Genomic DNA, 25,604 nt, shown 5'->3' on the forward strand with positions numbered 1-25,604 from the left:
CAACACCGCGTTGAATCTTCGGCGTTTACACAGAGTGCTAGGTAGGGCCCGTGATTTGTTGCAACCTGCTGTGTTGGTGACCTTAGACGCCACCATGGCCTTTGGTCGAATGGTCATACCTATTCACGGTGTTGGAGAAGCTGGGTTTCGGGCCTGAGTTTGTAGGATGGGTGCGCCTGCTATACTCTGCCCCATTGGCTCGCGTCGTGGTTAACAATTGTCAATCTGATGATTTTGCATTGGAGAAAGGGATGCAGCAGGGATGTCCTCTAGGCAGGGATGTCCTCTATCGCCCCTCCTGTTTGCGTTGGCGGCGTTGGCGGCGTTGGCGGCTTGGGTCAGATGGGATGGGGCGGGGCGTGGGCTGCGATGGTCCCCAGAGTGGGAAGATAAGATTCCGCTTTATGCCGACGATGTGCTTCTCTATCTCACTTCGCCTAGGTCCTCGTTGCTTGTCTTCCTCGACATTCTTAGAGTGTTTGGTGAATACTCGGGCTTTGCTATTAACTGGGCGAAGTCTGTTAGTTTTGTCGGGAGACCCGCCGGTGATTCCACAGACCTGCCCTCTTCAAATTGCTACTACGGGCTTTGTGTATCTGGGAATTTATATTGCCTTGGACGCCAGGTCAAGGTACGGAGAGAACTTGTTGCCCCCGCAGGTTAGACTACGTACTGATGTTGAGCGTTGGAAAGCGTTGCCTCCGTCTCTCCTGGGCAGAGCGGTATTATTTAAAATGTTGGCGCTTCCTCGGTTTCTATATGCCCTCCAAAATGCTATGGACCCCGTGCCCGCTAAATACTTCAAGGAGATAGAGGCGCTTCAGAGGCGGCTTCTATGGGATGGTAGACCCCGCATTGCCTATACTAAGTTCACCGTGGCCTGGTATGATGGAGGTAACGGGCTTCCAGATTTGAAGAAATATTATTGGGCCTCCCAGCTAGCGGCTAATAATCAGATAGTGTATGGCTTGCCTGGTGACCCTGGGTACGCTATTGATCGGAGTCAGTCGCCCGGGAGAGATTTCCTTCGGGCCTTGTATAATCGGCCGGGACGATTCTCGCTTGCGGGTCCCACTTCGCATGCGGTGAAGGTTTGGCATGCAGCTAACAGGAGTCTGGGATGGGAAGGGAGACGGACTCTCGCGACCCCGCTCTTTAGCTCCGCCAAATTGGGCAATCTGTGGACCACCAAAGGATTTGACAAGTGGGAGTTGATTGGTATTGGTCAGATTAAGGATGCTTGGGGGAAAGGGGAAGTACTGTCCTTTGAGGCGCTCCAGCAGCGACATCACCTCCATAGTAGGTTTCGCTACCTGCAGGTCAGGCATGCCCTCTTCTCCCATGTGTTACCGGGAGACACCCTCCCTGAGGTCTCCCCTGTAGGAGGGCGGATACCCGACTATGGTTACCCCCAACTTTTTGCCTGGTGTTTTGCTGGTTTTCCGACTTAGTTGACCTGGGACCCTGCTATTCAGGGCCCCAGGCCTACTGCTCTCTGTAAAATGGATTCCATGTACCTTAGGTGCATTTACCAATTGGTACTGGGCCACCTTATCAGTCCCTGTACCCAGGGCATAGGTGAACCCAGGGCCTACCAGGGGCTGCAGCATGTATTATGCCACCCCTGGCTGGCCATCTAAATCTGACAACTGGCTGCACGACAGCTGGGGCAAGGTGGTGTAATCACCCTTTGCTTTAGATATAGTATACCTATATCTAACCCTAAAATGGACACATGTATTCCTATCAGTCACTCCTATGGCAGGCCTTATCAATCCTGAAGGCAGAGTGCTTGGAATTATGTGAGATGGTGCTCTGGCATGAGCTGAGCCCGTTTGCAGCTTGCGGAACCAAGTCCTAATAGCTGTTCCATGATAACGCGTACCATATACTCTCAAGTGCATTATAATCCTCGCGGTTATTTGCCAACTTTGGTATCGCTTTATCAAAACATGTCGAGTAAGGTGTCATACAAATTGGAATACTAACCCCTCGCCAATTCTGGCGACGGGGTTAGCATTCCACCCTTCTAGAGGGACACGACATGTATGTAACTGTGAACCCCGGTTAAAGTTAACTCAAGCCTCAGCATCACAAAATGGATGCTGCCACCACAGACACAGGTCTGACCTCCTGCTGCTGGGAGTCCTTCCAGCGAGGAGAGCTTGGACAAAGGGTTTCCAGTCAGGGGCGGTGCTAGCACCATCCCAGACAGGGTTTTGTGTATCCTAGGTAGGCAGGGCTGAATAGGAAGGTGACTGCAAGTGGCACCCCGGTGCTCACTGTGCATATGCCGGCTTGAACCAGTTCCAGGGGCACACCAGCCCCTGAGCTGGGGAAAGTCCGGGCAGGGGAGAGGGGTGTAACGACCCCCCTTCCTGGTCCCACCCATGGGCAGGACCTAGTCGCGTACCAGCCCCTTTCTTTAGAATAAAGGTAGGAGCGGGGACCCTTCCAAATTAGATCATCTTTGAATCCTGAAACTACTTTCTACGAAAGGAACTCAAGACTTCTTCTTAAGATTTCTCCCTTGTGACTAAGGAGTAGTCACCCTGCAGCAGCAGCAGGCACCAACTAAGTATCTTGCGGTTTGCTGAAACGTCCTTCCTCCGGAACCAGACTGACCAGCACGACGAGACCCGGACTCCCTGCCCTCTCTGACCTCAACCTGCCTCTACAGCACAGCTGAGAATCGTAGGTGCGACGAGATCAGAGGACCCGGCTATCAACGGAACCAGCACGACACTGAACCAGCACGACCACCGAGGGACCCTCAAGTGGGTGCACTGGGGTAAGAGAAGCCCCAACCCCAAGCAGCACGAGCACCGAAGACCAGCCCCCCAGCATCCACCAGATCTGCGTGGGGCCCTTTTGCTTCTGTGTCGCTTGCCACGTTGTCCGGTCACTTGGCCGTTGGCTAGTGACCCTCAAGACGACGTCCTACATTTGTTTCACCGCTGGTCTAGCTCCTCTAGACTGGCCCCAGTCTCCTCCTGAAGGGGAACTTCCTGGTCCACTCAAGGTGCCATTTTGTGTCGCCACGTGGGCTTGCCGTAGCCAAGGCTTGTTGCCTCCTTCACGGGATCCAGCATCGCCAGCAGCAGACATCGACGTGGGACAGCTCGCAGACCTCCAGCCTGGTCGACATCAGCGCCCTGGTCCGTGCAGCAGCAGAATCCAGTGTCACCTCTTCACCTGGCTGAGTGACCTCGTCTGGTGCCCACCTAATCACTGGCTAGTGATTCAGAACTTGGTCCCCTCTGCTTGCAGGTACTCTTCTTCACTGATCCGCCCCCGGATCAGCCCGGAACATCTTCACTGGTCGCCTGCCAGCAACTTCCACTTCAGGCTCCTGGTTCGCCAACGAGGATTCCCGACGACACTTGAACCCTATGCAGGCGCAGCCCCTGGGCTAGGTAAACCGAGTACCACGGTGCTCCAGCGTAGATCCACTCTCTAAGTGTCTAGATCCACTTTCGTTTTTGACCTACCTAGTCGGGTTCGCCCGAGAACACTAACTTTGCATTTACTAGTATCCATAGACTTTGTTCCGCATTACGCGTGAGAGTTTCCACTCTGCACAGGACGTCCCTAGGCCTCCTGCTTCTAATCTAAGGGTTCAGCATTGTAGGCCCAGTGGTTCTAAAGCCTCTGAGAGTAGTACTTACCTGCTAGTAATTTCGCATTCCACTTCCATAGTATATGGTTTTTCGTGCCCCTCGGGCATTTGTGTAAATTGTGCGACTTTCAGTATTTTTTTAAGAGTTTTGTATTGTGCTTAGCGCCCTGTCCTCATAAAGAGTCCAGGGTTGTTGTGTTATAAATAAATATCCTTTTATTTTCATAACAACTTGTGTGGTGTCCTTTCACTTGGTGTTCAAGGGGTATATGTGATGATATAACAGCTGGCTTAACACACCCTCTAGAGTTTAGCCTCGCTTCAGAGGCGGCTTCTATGGGATGGTAGACACCGCATCGCCTATACTAAGTTCACCGTGGCCTGGTATGATGGAGGTAACGGGCTTCCAGATTTGAAGAAATATTATTGGGCCTCCCAGCTAGCGGCTAATAATCAGATAGTGTATGGCTTACCCGGTGACCCTGGGTACGCTATGGATCGGAGTCAGTCGCCCGGGAGAGATTTCCTTCGGGCCTTGTATAATCGGCCGGGACGATTCTCGCTTGCGGGTCCCACTTCGCATGCGGTGAAGGTTTGGCATGCAGCTAACAGGAGTCTGGGATGGGAAGGGAGACTGACTCTCGCGACCCCGCTCTTTGGCTCCGCCAAATTGGGCAATCTGTGGACCACCAAAGGATTTGACAAGTGGGAGTTGATTGGTATTGGTCAGATTAAGGATGTTTGGGGGAAAGGGGAAGTACTGTCCTTTGAGGCGCTCCAGCAGCGAAGTCACCTCCATAGTAATGAGTGGTTTCGCTACCTGCAGGTCAGCAGGCATGCCCTCTTCTCCCATGTGTTACCGGGAGACACCCTCCCTGAGGTCTCCCCTCTTGAAGATCGAGTGTTGGATGGGCATATACCATAGAAAACTATCTCCTATTTCCTTGATTTATCGAAAATTGATCAATCACATGGAAGACCCCTTGGGACCTCTTAGGGCGGCGTGGGTTGCTGATGGATTGGAGATGGACGATGAGGACTGGGTTGAGACTGAGACCTCCCCTAGGGTGGTGGTGATACAGATGAGGTTGCGCCTGGTGCAATTAAAAATTCTACATAGATCGTATGTTACGGGTCCAGGTCTGGTGAGGATGGGATGGAGTACGAATGGTGTATGCAAGAGAGGCTGTGGAGAGATTGCGATGTTTATGCACATACTGTGGCACTGCGATAGCGTTCAGTGTTACTGGTGCGCCCCTCATGATACGCTGAAGGAGGTCCTGGGCTGTTAGGTGCGACTGGAAGCGCGCAGATGTCTTTTGAATATTTGGGAACCCACGGACCTTAACCAATACTTAAAGCAATGGGTTACTCTGGCCTGTATGATTGCGAAGCGCAACATAGCACAGCTCTGGGGAGCCACTCAATCGCCACAGCGCACCTAATGGGTCCAAGATTTGGACTGCTGTATGTTCAGAGAGCGTGCGGTGTACGTGGCAAGGGGCTGCCCTGAAAAGTGGATTAAAGTTTGGGGCCGTGGAATGATTACCGTGGCGACATTTGTGCTCCCCCGGCCGGCGGTCTGATTTGGACACTCAGGACTCCCCGTGATTCTAAATTTAATTTCATTCTGTGTAACATAGTTTGTTTGCGAGACTTCCTCTGCTCCGAGCACTGCAGAAATAATGTTGATGCCTTCCCAATGCATTTGTTATTTTTTGTTTAATTGTTTATTATATTTTAATAAAAAGAAATATAATAAAAAGTAAATGAAAATAAAATGTATATTGTTTGTCGTAAAAAAAAAAAAAATTATGTTAGGAGGGTCATCAGGGCGCTCCAAAGACTTGCGTCTTACTCCCATGTTTGCAAGTGGCTCACTATAGATGTGTGGGAAGGCCCACCTGGAAGGAAAACCTGTTACATTTTGACGCCAGTCTCAGTTTAAACTGCTAAATTACCTGGGGTAGCAAACAATCCTTATGAAGCTCATGATTTTTGATGAGCCATTAGGATACTAGATGCAGCGGCATTGGAATTTGCACATAATTGCTTTATAATGTGGTGGTTGACATTTCAAAGTTAAAAAAGACTGCACAATAAAGGGAAACTTGCTAGGACCACTGATCTATAACAGTCATCTCTTGAAATTTCAACAGGCTGGCCATAGGAAAAATGGCACTTGTATCGATATTGGCAGTTCGGGACTGGGGCACCTGCATGACAGACCCAATTCTTTGTGCAAAGCACAAGTTACTTACCTACACTAACGATGTATCTGTAAGAAACATTAGTTATTTATAAATTCCTTACCTTGGAAGTACCCCAGGCGTCAGACTGGATCCGGAAAGTTTTTATGTCAGCAGCACCTATGCCCGGTGGAAGGTGGCGTCGGTCGACTCCGGGTCAGTCGTCGGGGTCGTGGTCCCCAGGATGACGTTGCGGCAGCTACTTAGGCGCTGCACTCGCGTGTTGGCGACAGTTCTGTACACTACTTTCCGCGCCAGAATGGGGAGGATGGGTGGAGTGGTAAAGAATCTATAACTAACTAATGTTTCTTACAGATATATCATTACCAAAGGTAAGTAACTTGTGCATCTGAAAGAAACACGTTAGTTATAGACTCCTTATCTTAGAATAGATACCCCATCAAGCAATACCAACCCCAGCGGTGAGTCTGCGAACCAAGATCACACCAGAAAATCCTGGAGAACAGAACGGCCAAAGAAGCCGTCTTTCTGGACATGGCTGTCCAGGCAGTAGTGCTTGGTGAACGTGCGCAACGTTGCCCAGATTGTTGCTTGACAGAAGTCATTTAGAGGGACTCCCCTTCCCAAGGCAGGAGTGGCTGCTGTCGCCCTGGTGGAATGAGTGCATAGCCCGACTGGAGGCTCCTTTTTAGCTAGAGAGTAACAAGCCTTAATACATAAGACAACCCACCTAGAAATGGTGCGTTTGTGTACGGCCCAACCCTTCTTTGCATCCACGTAGCCAACAAAAAGTTGATCATCCACCCGGAACTGTTTTGTGTGGTCCAGATAGAAGGAGAGCACACGTATTGGTTCCAGATGGTGGAGCCTCCCTTCTTCCTTTGAAGGATGCGGTGGCGGAAAGAAGGTGGGCAAAGTAATGGTCTGCCCAATGTGAAAGGATGGACGGGTCCCGAGAACCGACAAGAAAGGAGATCACGAAGAAAGGAGGTCTCGAAGAAAGGGCCTGGAGATCACTCACCCTTCTAGCAGAGGTGATGAGAAAATCTGTCTTAAGAGTTAAGAGGCGTAAAGGACAGTTGTGAAGCGGCTCGAAGGGAGCACCGCATCAAATAAGTGAGCACAAGATTCAAGCCCCACTGAGGCATAAAGAAAGGGATTGGAGGAAAAAGATGTTTTAAGAAACGATTAACTACTGGGGACTTGAAAAAAGAAGGCTGATCTGGCAGCCGAAGGAAGGCAGATATGGCCGAAAGGTAGCCTTTGACAGTGCCCAGAGCTGAGCCCTGCTGGGCTAAAGAGAGAAGGAACAAAAGTACTTCAGAGAGAGGGGCAGAAAGGAGATCCACAGCCACTGCTGTGCACCATGCCACAAATGTATTCCGCCTGCAGGCGTATAGAGTCTTCGCGGAAGGGCGCCTGGCTGCCAAGATTACATTACAGACTTCAGGAGGCAAGTCGATAGAAGTCAACTGCCGCCGTTCAATCTCCACGCAAGGAGGTGTAGACTGGGCTGGTTTGGGTGGAGAACCGTTCCCTGCTGCTGGGACAGAAGATCCTCCAGAAGAGGCAGTCTGATCAGAGGTCATGTTGGGCAGTTCGGGATACCAGACCTTCGTGCCTAATCCGGAGCCACAAGAATGACTTGGGCCCGGTTGCGCCTGATATTCTTCAGCACTCTGGGCAGAAGTGGTATAGGTGGAACGGCGTGCAACAGACAGCAACTCCACTCGCGACGAAAAGGGTCGCCGAGCGAGTGCTGCCTTGGAAATTCCAACGCGCAGAATTGCTGACTTTACGCGTACTCGTCGGTGGCGAATAGATCTAACCAAACCTCTCCCCACTGTTGAAAGAGACCTTGTACCACCTCCGAGTGAAGACCCAATTCTTGATCCATCATGCACCTGCGGCTAAGTTTGTCCGCCCTGGCGTTCAGAGAACCTGCCAGGAGTTGAACTACCAAGGAAATGACTTGATGTTCCAGCCATGTCCAGAGGGCCTCCTGACATAGGGTCCACTACCCTACCCGCCCTGTTTGCTGCAATACCACATGGCAGTGGTGCTGTCCGTGAACACCTGCACTACTATTCCCCGGACAGAGGGAAGAAAATGCCTTCAGTGCAAGACTAATCGGCCAGAGCTCCAGAAGGTTGATGTGAAGCCCGGACTCAGCCGCAGACCAGAGGCCTCTGATCTCCGCCTCTGCCATGTGGCCCCCCATCCCAGAAGGGAGGCATCTGTCACCAGAGTATGGTCTGGTTGGGGAAGAGAGAGGCATCTGCCATTTACCCAATCCTGTTTCGTAAGCCACCACTGCAGTTGTCGAGCAGTACCCTCAGAGATTGGATGCAGTCGGACAGATTTCCCTGACGCTGCGCCCACTGGAACTTCAGGTCCCACTGCAGAGCCCTCATATGCCATCTGACATGATGCATCAGCAGGATGCAGGAGGCCATGAGGCTGAGAAGCCACAGAGTCATTCTGACCGAAACCCTGGATAGAGGCTGAAAGATCAGAATCATAGTCCGAATATCACGGACTCGCTGTTCAGGAGGATAGACCCGAAACTGCGTTGTGTACAGAACCGCTCCAATAAAGAGGAGCTTCTGAGAGGGAATCCGGTGCGACTTCGGCACATTGATGGAGAACTCCAGCATATTCAGGAGGTCGGCCATAGTCTGGAGGTGGGAGACTACTGCCTCTCAACAGCCAGTTGTCGAGAAATGGGAAGACTGGTAGACCAACGCCATCACTTTCGTAAACACCCGAGGGGCGCTGGTAAGGCCAAAGGGAAGCAGGGTAAACTGAAAATGCTTGTGGCCTACCGTAAACCGCAGGTAACGCCGGCGGGCTGGCAGGACAGGGATGTGAAAATAAGCATCCTGCAAGTCCAACGGTACCATCCAATCGTGTGTGATGGTGCGCCAGTGGGGGAGCTGATGGAGAATCCTGCCGCCCACTGGCGTTTGATGAGCCTGAAAGGTCGGACTAGGAGGGTTTGGAGGCTGCTGGGGGGGGGGGGGGGTTGACAACACCAGACTGCAGTGAGTGAAGATGCCCAAGGACTTGGCCGTAGCTCAAGGGCGTTGTCAGCCTTGTCACCAAAAAGGCGACGGCCATCAATGGGCAGGTCTTTCCGGGTGTTCTGGACATCCCCCGAAAAGCCAGTGGACCTCCTCCAGGCATTGCGCTACCGATGTTCAAATGGTCCTGCCCAAAGAGTCGGCGGTGTCCAACTAACAACGTATTGTAAACTTTGCTAAATCTCTCCCGGCGGAGACAGTTTGGGAGACCACTGTCCAGGCCTCCTCCGGACACTGAGGCAGCACTTGCGCCACCGTATCCCACACAGAGTGCGAATAACTGCGTAAGAGACATGCAGTGTTTAAGGACCACAGTCCTAAGCTGGCAGAAGGCAACCTTTTCTTGCCAAGATGGTCCAGCTTCTTGGATTCCTTCCGGGGGAGCGGTAGGGAAGGTGCTTTTGGAGGTGGAGGCTTGGACCACCAAGCTCTCCCTGGTGGGGTGTTAGGAGAGGAAAATGGGGTCGCCCGGTGCTGGGCGGTGGCGTCAGGCAATCATCCTGTCCACAGGAGCCCCAGTGTTGGGCCTGGACCACATGACCAAAAGGACGTCTGTGAGGGCCTTATTAAATGGCAACAGGGACTCCGAAGAGCTTGCCGCCGGTTGAAGTACCTCAGTCAGGAGTTTATTCCGGACCACCACCGTAGGAAGCTCGAGGTTGAGAGCCTCGGCAGCCCTACACAACACCACAGCGTATGAAGCTCCCTCCTCCGTAGCCACGGTAGGAGGGGATAACATGTCAAAGACGGGTGAAGTGTCAAGACCACTGGCATCCCTCATGTCCTCTCTCCAGTTCCGCTCACTATCAAGCTGGTCACTTAAAGAGTCACCTGACTGACTCCCAGTCCTCCTCACCCTCCTCTGGCTGCCAAACAGGCTGGAAAATGGCCAGGGTGGGACACAGGGACAAAAGAACCCATCTGCGCCGGATCCATGTCAACGTCAGACTGGAGGCCGGGGTCGACACCGACCGGCGCCAAACGCTGTAGTGGTGCCGACAGATGCGGCACAGGTGGAGGTACAGGTGGAGGTTTGAGTGAGGTCAACCGGCGCCGACACAGATCCAGGCTTGGATCCAAAGGAGTCCTGTAGCACCGAGGCTGGAGCCGCCGCAGGCAAAGACCTAGGAACCCCTATCGAGTCCGTGGGGCCCAAAAGGGGTCGCTACGGGTCCCGGAAAGGGAGGAAAGCTCGGAGCTGACCAGTCGGGCTGCACGCGCGGAGCCGTGGGAGGGGGTCTGTTATGGCTGGATTTTCTGAGTAGGTGGGATCAGCCCCTAGGGGCCCCTCCAACCCAGCCAGAACGTAATCACATCCCTCCTCAGGACCAACTATCCAGGCACCTGGTACCTACCTGAGGATGGGGAACTCGCAATATACAAGCTCATATTATTAAAAACACCACTAAATCTATAGGGATACTAAGAATACTCACTGATTACTAGGGATATCCATACCCTACACCACACTTATTCACATCAGTTGGTCTCGCGGCCACCCTGACCCAGACCGTTCTACCCTAGGGCAGATATGACACACAATCCGGTGCGTCTACACACGGGCCTGCAGAACCCAATGCTCCCTTTTCCAAACTGTTTGCAATCCTGCAAAACTACACACTAGTTCGACCTCCTAGTGCTCTCTCTTATTCAAGCCACAATCTAGTGGGTATACACACTGGTCTCCTACCCAGTGTTCTCATTAACGCCGCATATCAACGACGACCACATTCCTATGAACACCTATACATATATATATATATATATTGGGAAGTCTCTTCACTAAGGGTCTGCTACTACAATAATATTATGGGATGGTGTACTAACTTAGTCCCTTAGTTGCAAGTCTCCTCTCTCCCTCACTATTACTTACCTGATCAGGGGTAACATCTGTTCAAACAGCAATACCTACCAGGAAAGATTACCCTCACTGTATGGGGACAAAGATATACACACTATGTGATTGAGTTATTTCTTGATTTAAGCGCTCCTACTCCCTTTTGATCCATCAGTGGCTCAACAGCAACTGGCTTGAAGCCAGGATAACTTTATCATAAAAGAACTCATGCACACTAATTCACTAATTAATGGGGTCATTTATTATTAGTACAATATAAACCTTTACACAGAACTGACAAAGACTATAGGTAGGACACACCGCTGAAAGAGAAGGATTAAACATAACAGGAACACTCCGCTGAAAGGGAAAGGATTAGTTAGACATCCTAGGGAATAAGAACAAGATTAAGGTGTTGTAAGTGTAACTAATTCAGACTACCTCACCTATTAGAAGGAAGATTTCTCTCTCTGCCTCTGGTGGGATTAGGGCTCTCTCTCTGCCTCTGGTGGGATTAGGGCTCTCTCTGTCTCTCCCTCCTTCACCACATCACCACGCCTCTGGTTCAGTTGCTCCAGCTGACAGCCTTCTTTGATGCTCTCTGCACTGCTTTCTCTCTCCTCATCTTCAGCAATCGTCTGCCTTCTTTCTCCATTTAAGAACTGCACTCTATTCTGCAGCTCCAGCAGACATTCTCTCTCTCTCTGCAAGCTGTTCTGAGCTCCAAGCTGTTCTGAGCTCCCAGCTGTTCTGAGCTCCCAGCTGTTCTGAGCTCCCAGCTGTTCTGAGCTCCCAGCTGTTCTGAGCTCCCAGCTGTTCTGAGCTCCCAGCTGTTCTGAGCTCCCAGCTGTTCTGAGCTCCCAGCTGTTCTGAGCTCCCAGCTGTTCTGAGCTCCCAGCTGTTCTGAGCTCCCAGCTGTTCTGTGCTCCAAGCTGTTCTGTGCTCCAAGCTGTTCTGTGCTCCAAGCTGTTCTGAGCACCACGCTGGACTGAACTCCAAACTGAACTGACCACTCCTCCTCTCCTGTAGCTCACTAATATGGAAGCTTGTCCTTTCATGGAAAGTTACGGCCAGTAACCTGCCGCCCACCAAATTCTTGTACCTCCCCGTACCAAGGACACGTTCCCAGCTGGCCAGCCTGAAGTTGTGTCTTCGGAGTGGGGAAAAATACATTCCTTCGATAGGGGCCAGCCCGAGCCGGTTCTCTCCAAGCGAACAACAGCCTTAACTATAAACTTTGCCTTTGCCCTGAAAAGCCTCTCAGCTTCATCAAGATGGAGTCCCTCTAGCTCTAGGCCTGTAGGCCTGAAAGGGGTGAAATGCTCCTTAGCTCTGTCAGAATACCTACATAAACCATACCAATGTGTCTAATATGTCAAAGCCAATAGGCAATAGACAGGTTAAAGTCAAGAATAAAGGCATATTAAGCAGCTATCCTCTTCTAGGTCTGGAAAAAGGGCTTAAAAGGGCCAACACAGGCTAAGAATACCTATACTAGATGTGAGCAAGATTAATGATCTATATCACTGCTAAATAAAGCCAAAAACTCTGCCATTACAGGGACCACCCGACCTTCGAGGATAAGTCTAAGAGCGACGATTCTTCTTCGACTTTTTATGCTTCGACTTACCAGACCAAGAGTGCGAAGCCTTCAACGCATTCTCGAATGGCGATTGCTCCGCGACCGGTCCCTTGACCTCCTGCTCGACCGGGACCTCAAACGGCGCAGAGCAGACTGTCTGCGTTGAAACAGCTATCGGGAACGCTCCCGCAAAGCCTTCGGCATCAACAACCGACAGTCGGAGCACGACTTAGGGTTGTGGTAGCGCTCCAGGCAAAAGAGGCACACGTGGTGCAGATCCATGACCGACATCAGCCGGTTACAGGAACTGCAGGCTTTAAACCCGGGCATCCCTCGTGCACCTGCTCGTAGTCGAAGACTCAAAACAAGACGTCGAGAAAAGTCGAGAAAAACGTAGTAAAAAAATGACTGAGATACCGCTCTTTCCGGATCTGCGCTGGCTGGCGTAGAAAAATAAAGAACTGAAGTCAGCGCAGGAGGGCGGCATCTAAGTAGCTGCCATGATGTCATCCTGGTGACCACGATGCCAACGACGGGCGCCACCTTTCGACGCGCAGAAGTACTGCTGATAAAAACTTTCCGGGTCCAGTCTGATGCCTGGGGGTAATTCTAAAGTAAGGAATCTATAACTAACGTGTTATTTCACAACTACATTGCGCCACAATCTGAATGAATATATTTGATTAGTGTATGAGATCTGGCACATTATTATCACAATTTGCCTTTTGTTTATTAAGGGTATTTTTATCACTCATACATAGTTACATAGGAAGCTGCATGCTTCACATGAAACAAGTTGAGATCAACACCGGATAATAAGTTATAGCGGCAGATACATAAGAGATTAAATCTGAAGACTTCATGAGAGAAGTATCACTTTCTGCTAGCAACTCTTAATACTCATTGCTGCTTAGGTTCTGCAGAATGACAGAACTATGCTTGGGACCACAGAACCTTAGTAGGCAGGGACTGAGTTATTTAACAACCTTAGTATCCAAAAGCCCGGGTCCAACTAACTTATAGTGTCTCACTTGCCCTCCTAATCATTCACAGAGGAATAAGTAATTAGACATCGCAGAACACAACACACCCCACTTTCTCAGGAATCGCGGTTATAGGCACACCATTTCGCTCTCACACTTGTACTTGTCCATAATAAGATTGGACAGAGACAAGAGAAATGTTTAAAATATTTATTACAACTATTGTGTTCGTATGTAGTATACGTGTTACAATAAGTAAGAAGATGCCTAACACAAATACTGTCAGCATAGTAAACAATCAATAAATCATAAAAGGAGCGGTCATTATATTAGACAGGATGAACTAACTCCCTTCCCCTTCTATTAAAGGGTAGTGGTTATATATCAGAAGATCGCTGGGTGTTTGCAGCGGACCCCGGCAACTTAAATACACGGATTAAGGTTGTACATCTTGTGAGAAGTTGGCCTGGTACAAGCTGTCCACTAATTAAAGTGGGCACCTTGCACCAGTCCAAAAGACCCTAATGATGTAAGAGGTCAAAGATAACCTTTAGAAAGCGAACCTAGTTGTAGCTGTGGAGAGCAGCTTTCAGGCTTACTGTTGAAGAAATGTAAAGCAGCTTGTTTTACCAGAATATCACCTCCTGAATTAATTAAATGAAAGGAGAACCACACAGTAGTTCTACAAATGTATTAATAAAACACTCTCTAATATCCTCTACCCAAGGACAGAACACAAAGCACACAATACAAGATCAATAGAATGGTTTTAAGTAGCACAATACACAGTGGGCTCCCGGGGGAGACCAAACCATATACTAAATTTGTGGTATACCAACCACAAACCAGGTCAAGACAAGGTCTAGAGCACGTAGAATCATTGGGACCTCAAGGAATCACGCAAGGTGAGTAGATAGGGACCCCACGTTGGATGGGAGCATGATGCTAACACGACCACGGGCTCCATACAATTCTATGGGGAAGTCGCAGTTGCAATTTTACACTTTAAGGACCCTTCTACGAGGACTTCTAGGAAACCCTTCAGAACATTAGAGGTTGGAGATCCACCTGAACCATCGATATCGAAGTAACAGTTACCTATACCAGAGGAGCCGGGTGCATAGGGTTGAAGTAGCGTCAGAAACTGCTGTCGTTCTCCAAGGAAGGCTTCGAAGAAGTGCTGCTGCCATGAAGGTGAAAAGGGTCTGGAGGAATCAAAGCCTGGATTCTGGAAGGAAGGAACCCAAAAGCAGAGGGGACAGAGTCTGGGTCACTTCAGAGTGACCAGGGGCTCGGGTGACGAAAGCCCACCGATGTCGGGTGGTTCAGGTGCGAAGAAGGAATGCTGGACTCTGCAGCCACGAGGACTAGGAGACGTTGACGACGACCAGGAGCCAGATGTGAGCTGTCCCACGAAGGATGTCGAGTACTGAGGGTGTTGGTGTTTGGCTGGAGCACCAACTAGCCTTCGCAAAAGTAACTCACGCAGGAAGGTCATGCAGGTTACAGTGAGGACCAGCAAGGTCCAAGGGACTTACTAATCAATGGGGAGTCAGGGCGCGTCTGGATTATCTACACAACAACGGAGGCGTATGCCCTGAATGCCTGCCCTCCATATCCATGCAGACTGCTGGCGACTTTGCCTTTTAAACAAGACGGGATCACGAATTAACCCGAGACGCTTAAGCAATTTAGACTGTGCGTCTAGAACGAATTTACCGTATTTTAAGATTTTTGCTGGCGCGGTTTGCTGCCAAGTTCACGCTCGATGAATTATCACGTATTGGGAACATAGCAGTGGAGCTAGCAATCACAACTAAGAAATCTACACAGTGGCCTTACAGAGAAAATTTGTAATATTGAAGGTCTTTTAAACCCCATATATGAAGATATAATATGTTCATGTGGGAACTAAACATTTTATCCTGAAGAAGGTGTTGGCTTTCTATATACTTGCCCACGGAAACGCGTTGATGAATATATGAGTGAAAATACGCTAAGTCTGGGAAGTAACAACTCTGACCACAAAGTGGCACATGTGTCAGAGCTGAATATTGGTTGACTATTGTATTTCCCCTGTCCTAATAGGAACTATTTTTCTTACTGCGTTTCTCATCTTTGTGTTTTAATTGTGTATGCCTAATGTATGTTTATATTCATTTGTTTATTATTTTTATTGTTTAATAGTGTATTGATGATAGGATATACTGTGTTTTTAATATTTGTCTGAATAAATTGTATAATCTTTATGATTTTTCTTTTACATTTCCTCTTTGTTCATTTTGTTTTGAATTTAGCGCTGTTAATGTGATTATGCATGGTATATAATTCTACCCAAAGGGGACTCCCTGTTTGACATTTGTCGTTATCGGTACCCTACCCCTTTGGTTGCTGGGTCCCTCTTTTATTAGAGATACTGGAGGAATCAAAGCCTGGATTATGGAAGGAAGGAACCCAAAAGCAGAGGGGACAGAGTCTGGGTCACTTCAGAGTGACCAGGGGCTCGGAAGACGAAAGCCCACCGATGTCGGGTGCTTCAGGTGTGAAGAAGGAATGCTGGACTCTGCAGCCACAAGGACCAGGAGACGTTGACGATGACCAGGAGCCAGATGTGAGCTGTCCCACGAAGGATGTGGAGTACTGAGGGTGTTGGTGTCTGGCTGGAGCACCAACTAGCCTTCGCAAAAGTAACTCACGCAGGAAGGTCATGCAGGTTACAATGAGGACCAGCAAGGTCCAAGGGACTTACCAATCAATGGGGAGTCAGGGCACGTCTGGAGCAACCAGGAAAACCCAACAGTACTCAAGATAACTCCCAGGAGGACCTAGAGGCCGAATGACCAGGAGTTGTGAGGGGACCTAGAGCAAGATTACAAAGAACCAGCCAACGGAGCACTCGGTGGGAGCAGGCCGGAGTCCTTTGGTGGAAATACTGCTTGGGGTCAGGACTACACGGAGTCCAATGCACAAGCCCAGGAATCGCCAACAAGCGTATGCAATTGCAAATAGACGCGGTGCACAGGAGTTCGGGTTATGTAGTCCCCAAGAGGGATACTGGCCGCTGAGAGGGCAGCTTAACCTCCGGGACCTTCGGAAACCACCTCCTGTGTTGCTGGAATCTTCAGAGTCCGCAGAAGCTCAGGAGAAGCACAGACAGAGAGGGAGATGAAGTCTGGCCCAGTCGAAGTCCAGGGTGTCCCGACGGTCAAAGGTCAGTGATTTCTTCTTGTAGAATCTGCTCTACATAAAATCTAAAGAGCTAGAGTCAGATAAGCCCTTTTGTACCCACAGGAGAGGGTTGGACAGATTTCGGGGACCCTCCTAGGGGAGGGGCAGGAGAGAGGTGAGGTTACTCCCATGCCCTTTGTCCAGTTTCACGCCAGAGCAGGAGCAAATGGCTCCCAGAACTAGTTTGAGCTGGACTATGTACAGGGACACTAAATGTGCCCCAGGTGCAGACTTTCAGGCACTCTGATTGTTCCCACCCATTCCCAATACATTAAATCATGTCTGGGAGGTGGTCGAACGTCCCAATAACAGGATGCCTTTTGTGCTGCCTTCCTCGAGCTTGGTTCAGCAGCAGGAGGGTAGAAATGTGTCTCTGGTCAGCAGCATCCATTTTGTCCGGGTCAAGAAGGCTGACACCAGATAGATCAGTGACCCCACAAAGCTTGCTTCAGAAGGGTGGAATCATAGGGTGTGGAGGTATGATTCCAAGGTGTTTGATACCAAATATGATATGTTTCTATGAAGCTGTTTTCGAGATAGCATTTACCACAAGGTTATAATGCACCTCTACCTATATGTCCAGCTGAGTCACAGACAACCCCGGAGAATGGTCTCCGAAGGCTGCAGATGGGCCTGCTCTTGCAGGGACACTGCACTTGCAGGGGCACCCTCTCACGTAAAACCCAGCACCCTGCCTTCAGGATTGATAAGGCCTGCTATAGGGGTGTCTTATAAGTTTTAAGTGTAGTGACCTATAGATATAGTGTACCTATATCTAAAGTAAGTGGTGCAAGCACCACCTAACACGTTGCAGTAGCAGACCTGTAGTTCCATTTTGCATAGCCTCTCATGGATGGCATAATACATGCTTCAGCCCATGGGAGGCCTCTAGGGTACCTATGCCCTGGGCACATGGGTACCATATACTAGGGACTTATAAGGGTACCCCCGTATCTAATCTGGAGTGTACCAAAATGCATGCTTAATTTTAGGGAGAAAGTCGATGGACTGGGGTCCTGATTAGCAATATCCCAGTCAGACTAGTCAAAAACCAGCAACACACCAGACAAAAATTGGGGGTAACCATGCAGTCAGATCCTACCTTTCTACACATCTCAGGTGCAGTTATGATCTCATCTGTGTCCATTCATGTTTGTGCATACCTATATAACAGTACATGTTCCCAAACAGCTGCCCCTATGAGTAGTGTCTGGGTGCTAAAGCATGATTAGAACAGAACAAGGGGCATTGTTGTTTGACCTAGTCTACGGTGTTCAGATTAAATCCCAGGAAAGAACAGCAGCAGGTTCTGTGTGAAAGTACAGCGTGGCACGAAGCAAGATATGTTTGTATAGTAACATGTGCAAAGCAGATAGCAGCCTACTACGTGCTCACGTTAACATAAGGGAAAACAACAATGGGCCTGCAAGGTACATTGGACACCATGAGGCTAAGTAGGCTGAGGCACAATGGTATGTGATGCATATCATTATGAACTTGCTTCAAGCTTGTGGAAGTCTCGGAGAATAGAATTTTTGAGAACCATTTTCTTTGCTCCCATCACAGGACATATCGCTGCATGTAGATTAGTGCTGTGATGGGCTATGGCAGATTTGGGAAGGCCCGCTAGTAGAACACCACCACTGTCCAGGTGTGAGGATAAGAGCCTGAAAGGTTAATATGAAAACTGGTGAAGAACAGTAGGTTTGAGATTGTAACAAAAGAAAGTGGAAGATGGCTGTTTAAAGCTAGGAAACAATAGATTGCATTAACAATGAGGCCTAATGATGAAGAAACACGATGATAGCAATGGAGAAGGCCTAATCAACTCGAGAATCACACTGAATTATAAACAAATATGTAAAACTTACATGAGTGGAAAAAGGGTGGATCTGATTTTGATCAAAACAGATTTACTAGCTCTAAAGACCCTAAGTGATCCCTATTTCAGCGATCATGCTACTGTTCAGTTTTTACTCCCTACAAGTAAAAAGAGCTTGGCAGGAACAATGGAATTTAGGAACAAACAGGGTTCGAATTTGGCAGTTGAAGCAGCAACTCCACGCACTACTACCTCTGCGATCTTCAGCACCATGGAAGCTAATGTCTTGGATCAGCATTTAAGAAGCAGCGTAGGGTAGAATTTGGGTCTTTAGGGTGATTCTCTTTTTTATATCAAAAAAGGAACCAATGGTACAACTTGTTGAAATTATACACCTGCAAACATGATTTGGAGAGTTTTGTGGGATTTTTATCACTAAATCCAGGGATAGGGTAATTGGCTACGTGGTCAATTGTTGCCTTGTAAACAGCAGTGCCCTAGACTTGAGAATTACAAAATACAAGCTATCTCTAACTCAAAAAACACAGAAGGTGGATGAGAGTTTAGCAGCCAACCTAATGAAAAGGTACCATGTCTCTATGGTTCATAAAGCCATTCACTTGTGACCACTGGCGAGGCGGGTGAAATGCAAGATAAGATGGGACCCACCTCATGGTATCTTGCAGACAAATCTCATTAAATAATTAGGATGCAGTGACAAAAAACTTTAGTTAAACAAAGGAGGTGCGAGAAATAAATCAACTATATTATAAAAGAAGGACCTCTCCTACAATAATGAACCTGTACTGATTTTAGAACTGATGCAATTGTATATCAGAATACAAAGCTCCAGTCAACAATATTCTGATGACAATTTACAGACTAATGTATAAAGCACACAGTTTATAGTTTTTCGGTGTGTTTATATTTTAGTTACATCCCATTTCATTTGAGTAACCATTAATCTAAAATGAGTATGCTTCAAGGATGTTTTTCAGCTTTGATAAAGCTAACAGGTGTAAGAACCCAAGTGAAACATGACATCACAAAAAAAAAGAAGAAATAAATCAAAATGCATATCAGTAAACAAATGCAACATCGGCATAATAAAAAGATCTGGAAGGAAACTTTGAACACTGGATGCCAAGTGTCCAAAGTTTTTCATACTCTGTCGGAAAGCTAGCCCACAACTGGAAACAATACATAGCACCTGGATCAAAAAACAAACAATCACCATTTCAATGCAGTTCCTCTAGTGCTGGGATGGACCGCTTCAGACACATTTAAAGAAATGCACTGAGAAAACAGAAGTTATTCACTATAAGGACTAGATTAATAGATTTCAATGCTCAAGGCTATTCAGTATGAAGAGCACACTCCTTGCACCGGTAAGCCTTGACATCATATTACAAACTAGTTTTAGCACAAATCTCGTCATGCCAGAAGCTACAGTATAGGAAAAATCCAGTTACAACAGTGGACAGTGTACAATTGTGTACTAGTCAACACATTAATGAGATTTTGCTTCAAGAACTACTTTTTTGCAGCAGTTTGTGAGTGAGCCATTATTAAGAAAAGGGCCTCATTCAGCACAATATAGATGCTTTCTTTTATGCTCGATTATTACTAACCCACCTGAAAACTTTATATACAGAAAGAAAACAACGTTACCAGATTGCTTCTTTTTGGATGAGGTAGTTTCCGCAGTCTTCAATTTCTTTACTTTTGTTGCTTTGACATGGAACTTTTCCCTTGGCTAGAAACAAAATGTAAAAAAAAAAAAAGGATCACTCGATGCCGACTGAGTACTGCTGTATTTCAGAAAAAACATAATACTTTATTATTTTCTCCATGTAGCATTTACCTTGCGGTCGTTAAACCGGTGTGCTTTTCTAAACAGTTGGGAAGCACTTCACTAAACAACTATTTTAGACTTTCAGGTGTGTCTGAGGATTTTTTTTTGACGTTCTATTCCACAATTGCATTTTGTGCCCTTGTAGTTAATACTCTGCAGCTCCTCTACTATAACACAACTGCATCCAGGCCTAAGCTTCATATTCTTACACAACAATCCATTGTGGTTTATGCAATTATTCATGAAGTAATACATTTCATTCGTTTTTGGTCTAATGCAGCTTCTTACTGCCACTATGTTTATACATATAAATCTGTTTATGTAACATTTTTCTTCATTACAACACAGGAGACGTATTTCACTTTGTTTGGTTTAAAACCAAATTAAAGTTGCTTTAATTTATTTATTTTTTTATTTTTTTTCCAAAACCTTTATTGCACTTTGCATAGTACACAGCGGAGTGCCTACAACCCTGCGGGCCGGCCGCTATCAAAGGATCATTGCATACAATGTTTTCAGTAAAACGGATATTAAAGTCCTAGTTACATTAAAGTCATGATGAGGCGCACTGAAAAAATAAAAGTGCCTGTTAAGCAATTATTCAATGCAGGAAGTGAGGTTTTGATGGAGTTTTTTCGTTTTTTTTGAAAAATAACAAACACATAACAAACAGGTAGGAATGACAATACGGTCCGGCATGAATCAGTGCATTTCAGGTTACAGATGTTCCTTGGGAGCATGGAGATCCTGCATCCCCGTGCAATACATGCATGCCTCTGCGTCCCACATACGCCCTCCCCCTCCCCCTCCCCCCCTCGAGTCCTCAGTTTAGGTTCCAGTAAGAGGCCTTCCGCCACCATCAAGGCCTCCATCCCTCTCCTACCTCCCGTCTAAATTACCTTTCCTCAACCTCATCATCGGAATCGTCCTGATCATCCTCCCGTAAGGGTTCGCAGATGTCCCCTCTATATTCGTTCCATTTCAGCCATATCTTATTCCATTTCCCCGGACAGGCTCGGTTGGAGTATACTGCCCGTTCGGTTAACATCACACGATCCTTGTTCAAGCACCACTGGGATTTTGTTGGGAGGTCTACCGCCCCCCAGCGCTGCGCTATTTCACGTTTCGCTACCATTAGCCCTGCTGTGACCCAGAGTTGTTCATAACGAGACAAGTCAGTGGGCTCCCAGATGTTCAGTAAGCACCTTCTCGGGTTGGGTAGTATAGAGTGATCTAGCGTCTGTGAGAGTGTACGGAGTATTTGTTTCCAATATTCCTGGATCTTGGGGCAGTCCCATATGGTGTGAAAGAACGTGCCCTCCTCCCCGCACCCTCGTAGACAGTAGGGATGCGGCGCTCTGTGTATGCGGTGTAGCATTGTCCTTGTATAATAAACCCTGTGCAGGATCTTAAATTGCACCAGTCGCATGCGTGCGGAGATGCCTACTTCTTTGGGGGACCCAAGTGCCTCATTCCATTCATGTTCATCCATGTCATCAACCTCCCCTTCCCATTTCTCTTTTAGGTGTGATGTGGGTTCGGGGGAGTTGTTAAGTAATTTACGATAAATGAGGGACGTCGCCTGCTCTATCATGCAATCTGTGAGTAGGCGATCCTCCAAGGGTGAGGATTCTGGCAGTGGTGTGTCGGCTGGGATGGCCGCAAGCAGGGCATGACGGACCTGAATGTACCTATAGAGTTCCCTGTCGTTGAGCTCATAGAGTTCTTTCAAGCGGGCAAAGGGGATTACCTCATTCCTCTCCCACAGATCGCCCACCGTGGAGATACCTATCGTGTCCCATTGTGTGAACCCTTTGGTGTTCCTCAGGTTGCCCAGTGCGCGGGAGTCCCACAGTGGCGTCATCTTAGTGATTGTCCCTTTCCAGCCTAGTGCTGCCGTCGCAGCGTGCCATATCTGCACAGTTAATTTGGTGGGGCCGACCAGAGTCCGTATTTTGCGGTGATCGTACAGCGGACCCAGCAGACCTTCCGCGCCCAACTGCACCCTGTCTGAATGAAATGCCGGCTCGGTATGTGGTGCGTGGATCCATTGATTAATGGGTTTGAGGTGTGCCGCCCAGTAGTACAGTTTAAGGTCTGGTAGCGCAATGCCTCCGCTGTACCAGTCCCTGCGTAATTTGGATTGTGCCACTCTTGCCGGAAGGGCGCCCCATAGTAGGTTGGAGACCAGTGCTGCTACCTTCTGAAAGAACTTGGGAGGCATAGGGTAGGGTGAATTCTCAAGGATATATAAAAAGCGCGGCAGCGCCATCATCTTGTAAAGTGCTGCCCGACCCAGGAGTGTTAGCGGCAGGCCGGACCAGAACTCAACATCGCGTTTGAGCCTTTCTAAGGGCGGCTTTAGATTTTTGTCTGTGAATTCTGTCGGGTCCTTAGTAACGTATATGCCTAGGTATTTGAAGGACGATCCCGCCAGTCGTAGTGGGCAAGTATCGTCGAGAGTCGGAGCTGGACCTCGTAAGACGTATAACTCCGACTTAGACCAGTTTAGCGTGTAGCCGTAGATCCTGTCGTACGTGTCGCAAATGCGCAAGAGGGCCGGTATCCCTTCCTCGGGTTCTGTTAGATACAGCAGCATGTCATCTGCGTATAGGGACAGGCGGTCTTCCCAACCCCCGGTCCCCGGTATACCTTTGAGGAGGGGAGAGGCTCGTATGAGAGTCGCCAGGGGCTCTAGCGAGATGGCGAACAGTAGTGGTGACAGAGGGCAACCCTGTCGTGTGCCCCTCCCCAGCGGGAAAGTGCGTGAGATATGGCCGTTCGCCACTACGTGGGCCACTGGGGCCGTGTACAGCAGTCTGACCCACGCCAGAAAGCGAGGCCCAAACCCCATACGCTTCAACGTTTCGAAGAGGTACTCCCACTCCACCCGGTCAAATGCCATCTTGGCATCAAGCGCCAGGATCACCGCCGGCGCGTTGATATCATCAGATCTAGCCAGGACACCATGCAGTCGCCGCAAATTCAGAGCTGTGTACCTGTGCGGCATAAACCCAGACTGATCCGGGTGTATAATCGAGGACAGATGGGGCAGGATCCTCTGTGCCAGGAGCTTGGCCAGGATTTTCACTTCCGCGTTCAAGAGGGAAATGGGCCGATATGAGGAGCAATCTTCCGGTGGTTTACCCGGTTTGGGGATTGTCACAATGGTCGCCACACGCTGGTCTAGCGGAAGGGAGCCCCCCTCCAGACAGTCCTTGAACATCCCCAACAAGTGTGTGCTGAGGGTGTCCGGCATCGCCTGATACCATTCTACCGGTATCCCGTTCGGTCCCGATGCCTTGCCCGGGTTCAGTGCCATAATGGCCATCTGAATTTCGTCGGCTGTTATGTCCGCCTCCAAGTCGCTCGATACCTCTGGCGATAGGGTCTGGACCTCAATCGGCGCCAGGAGTGCCCTGGCATCCTCAGGTGTAATCTGACGTGTCGGGGTGTACACTTGCTCAAAATAGGTCGCAAGTAGCTCTGTTATACGTCTCGGATCAGTGTGTGGCATCCCCTGCTCGTCTTTTAGACGTTGGATCCCCCTGGAGCAGCCCTCACGCTTATCGAGCCACGCCAGCATCTTCCCCGCCTTGTCCCCTACTTCGTAGACCCTGTTCTGAGTGTCGGTGATGTGACCCTTAACTACCGACCGAAGGTGGTCATTATAAAGCTGTTGCTGGAGAGTGAGTGCGTGCAGGGTAGAGGGGGAAGGGTGGGATTCATGAGCCTCGGTCCGTTCCCGCAAAGCGATCTCCAGGTCGGCCAGATCTTGCGATTGCTGTCTTTTATGCCCGGTTATGGTGTTAATGGCTTGGCCCCGCAGAACTGTTTTATAGGCCTCCCAAAGCGTTGCCGGGGAATGCACTGACTGTGCGTTTTCAAGGAAGTAGTGTTTTGTGGCGTGCTTGAGTGCCTTTCGAACCTGTGGAACCTTAAGATAAGATGTGTGCATGGGGTAAATGCGCCTATGTGCTCTCGTCTGTAGGGAAAGTGTTAGTGTGAGCGGTGAGTGATCAGAAATACCTCTGGGGTGAATCACCGAGGTGTCTGCATGGTAAAGGGCCTCCCCTAGTGACAGGAAGTAATCTATGCGGGACAGGCTTCCGTGCACCGTGGAATGAAAAGTGTATTGCTGCATGCCCGGGTGTAGGTGTCTCCAAATGTCTGTCAGGCCCATGGCCGTGGTGAATCGTCGTAAATATGTTTCCCCCCCAGTCTGGTTTGGAGCGGGGTATTTATCCAGTTGTGGGTCTAAGACAGCATTGAAGCCCCCCCCCAGAATTATCTCACCCACGGGGAGAGTTAAGAGGAAGTCCCCTAGTCTCGGGAGGTGGACTGAGTGCAAGGCCGGTGGAACATACACTGACACTAGATTGAAGAGTTTCCCCTCCCATTGTCCCTGCACGGCCGCAAAACAGCCCTGGTCGTCAGTTTTGGCGGACAGGGGCAGGAATCGTGAGTTTTTCTGCACGAGAATGCCGGACCCCCTGGAGCCGGACGTGAATGCAGCGTGTGCCCACATTTTGTAACCTCGCCTATCTAAGGCTTTAGTAGCCCCTCCCACCAGGTGTGTTTCTTGCAGTAGGGCCACAGTGGGCCGCAGGCGTTTAATAGCAGTTAGAACCAATCCCCGTTTTACCTTGTCCCCCAGGCCTCTCACATTCCAAGACATCAAGGTCAGTGGCGGGCATTGTGCATCAGCGGGGTTCAATCCCCCTGCCTGTACAGTATTGTTAGCCATCGGGGAGTATGAGACACACGCTGTAGCGGCTCAAAGATGAGACTGGTCTATCGGCTGCGTCGTCGCGCAGCGAGGCGTTCAGAATCTTCATGGGGGCATAGTGTCACTGTCTGTTCTCATCAATGTCTCCAGATGTCCATAAGCCCTGAAACAATGTCCTCGACCCTTTGTGCACATTCCTAACAGAAACCATTCAAAACAGTCCCCCCTCCCTGCCCCCCTGCTTAACGGACCTTGAACTGCCCGCCACCCCAACTGAGCAGAGTGCTTTACCCATCCCAAAACCAGAGTACTTGCGTGTAAGGGGGAGAGCGTCTCCCCTGGTTGGCGGCTCCCCTGTAGGCTCTCGGGGTTGCCATGCCAGAGTCAACGTGCAGCTGTGAAACTCAAAGTGTGGCCGGTGATTGGCGAGTTTGCTCAGTTCAATGGCCGCCGACGGAGTCACTCATTTTCGCCTCCCTCTTCAAATCCATGGGAAGGCGAGCGTTCTGCGCCCTCCACACGCCCAGATGCCTGCGAGCCATTCCTGCTGCCTCCTCTGCGATCCGACTCCGGGCTGTTCGTCCTGCGCTGTCGCCCAACGGTGTGCCAACCTTCCAGCCAATCCCTTGCCGTGTCGGGAGAATCGAAAATCCAAA

The 25,604-nt window shown here is 49.2% G+C and overlaps 1 protein-coding gene across 1 annotated transcript in view; it reads right to left on the reverse strand.

Annotated features, from left to right (window-relative positions):
• The window catches only part of NSD2 (nuclear receptor binding SET domain protein 2), a 1,128,833-nt gene that overhangs the window by 650,533 nt on the left and 452,696 nt on the right, over positions 1 to 25,604 (reverse strand). Inside the window, exon 9 of the mRNA XM_086964209.1 lies at positions 20,036 to 20,120. Within this exon, the coding sequence (XP_086820335.1) occupies positions 20,036 to 20,120 (85 nt within the window). The remainder of the gene's footprint in view (positions 1 to 20,035; positions 20,121 to 25,604) is intronic.

This window comes from Lissotriton vulgaris, chromosome 3_2, assembly GCF_964263255.1.
Source record: "Lissotriton vulgaris chromosome 3_2, aLisVul1.2, whole genome shotgun sequence".
NCBI lineage: Eukaryota > Metazoa > Chordata > Amphibia > Caudata > Salamandridae > Lissotriton > Lissotriton vulgaris.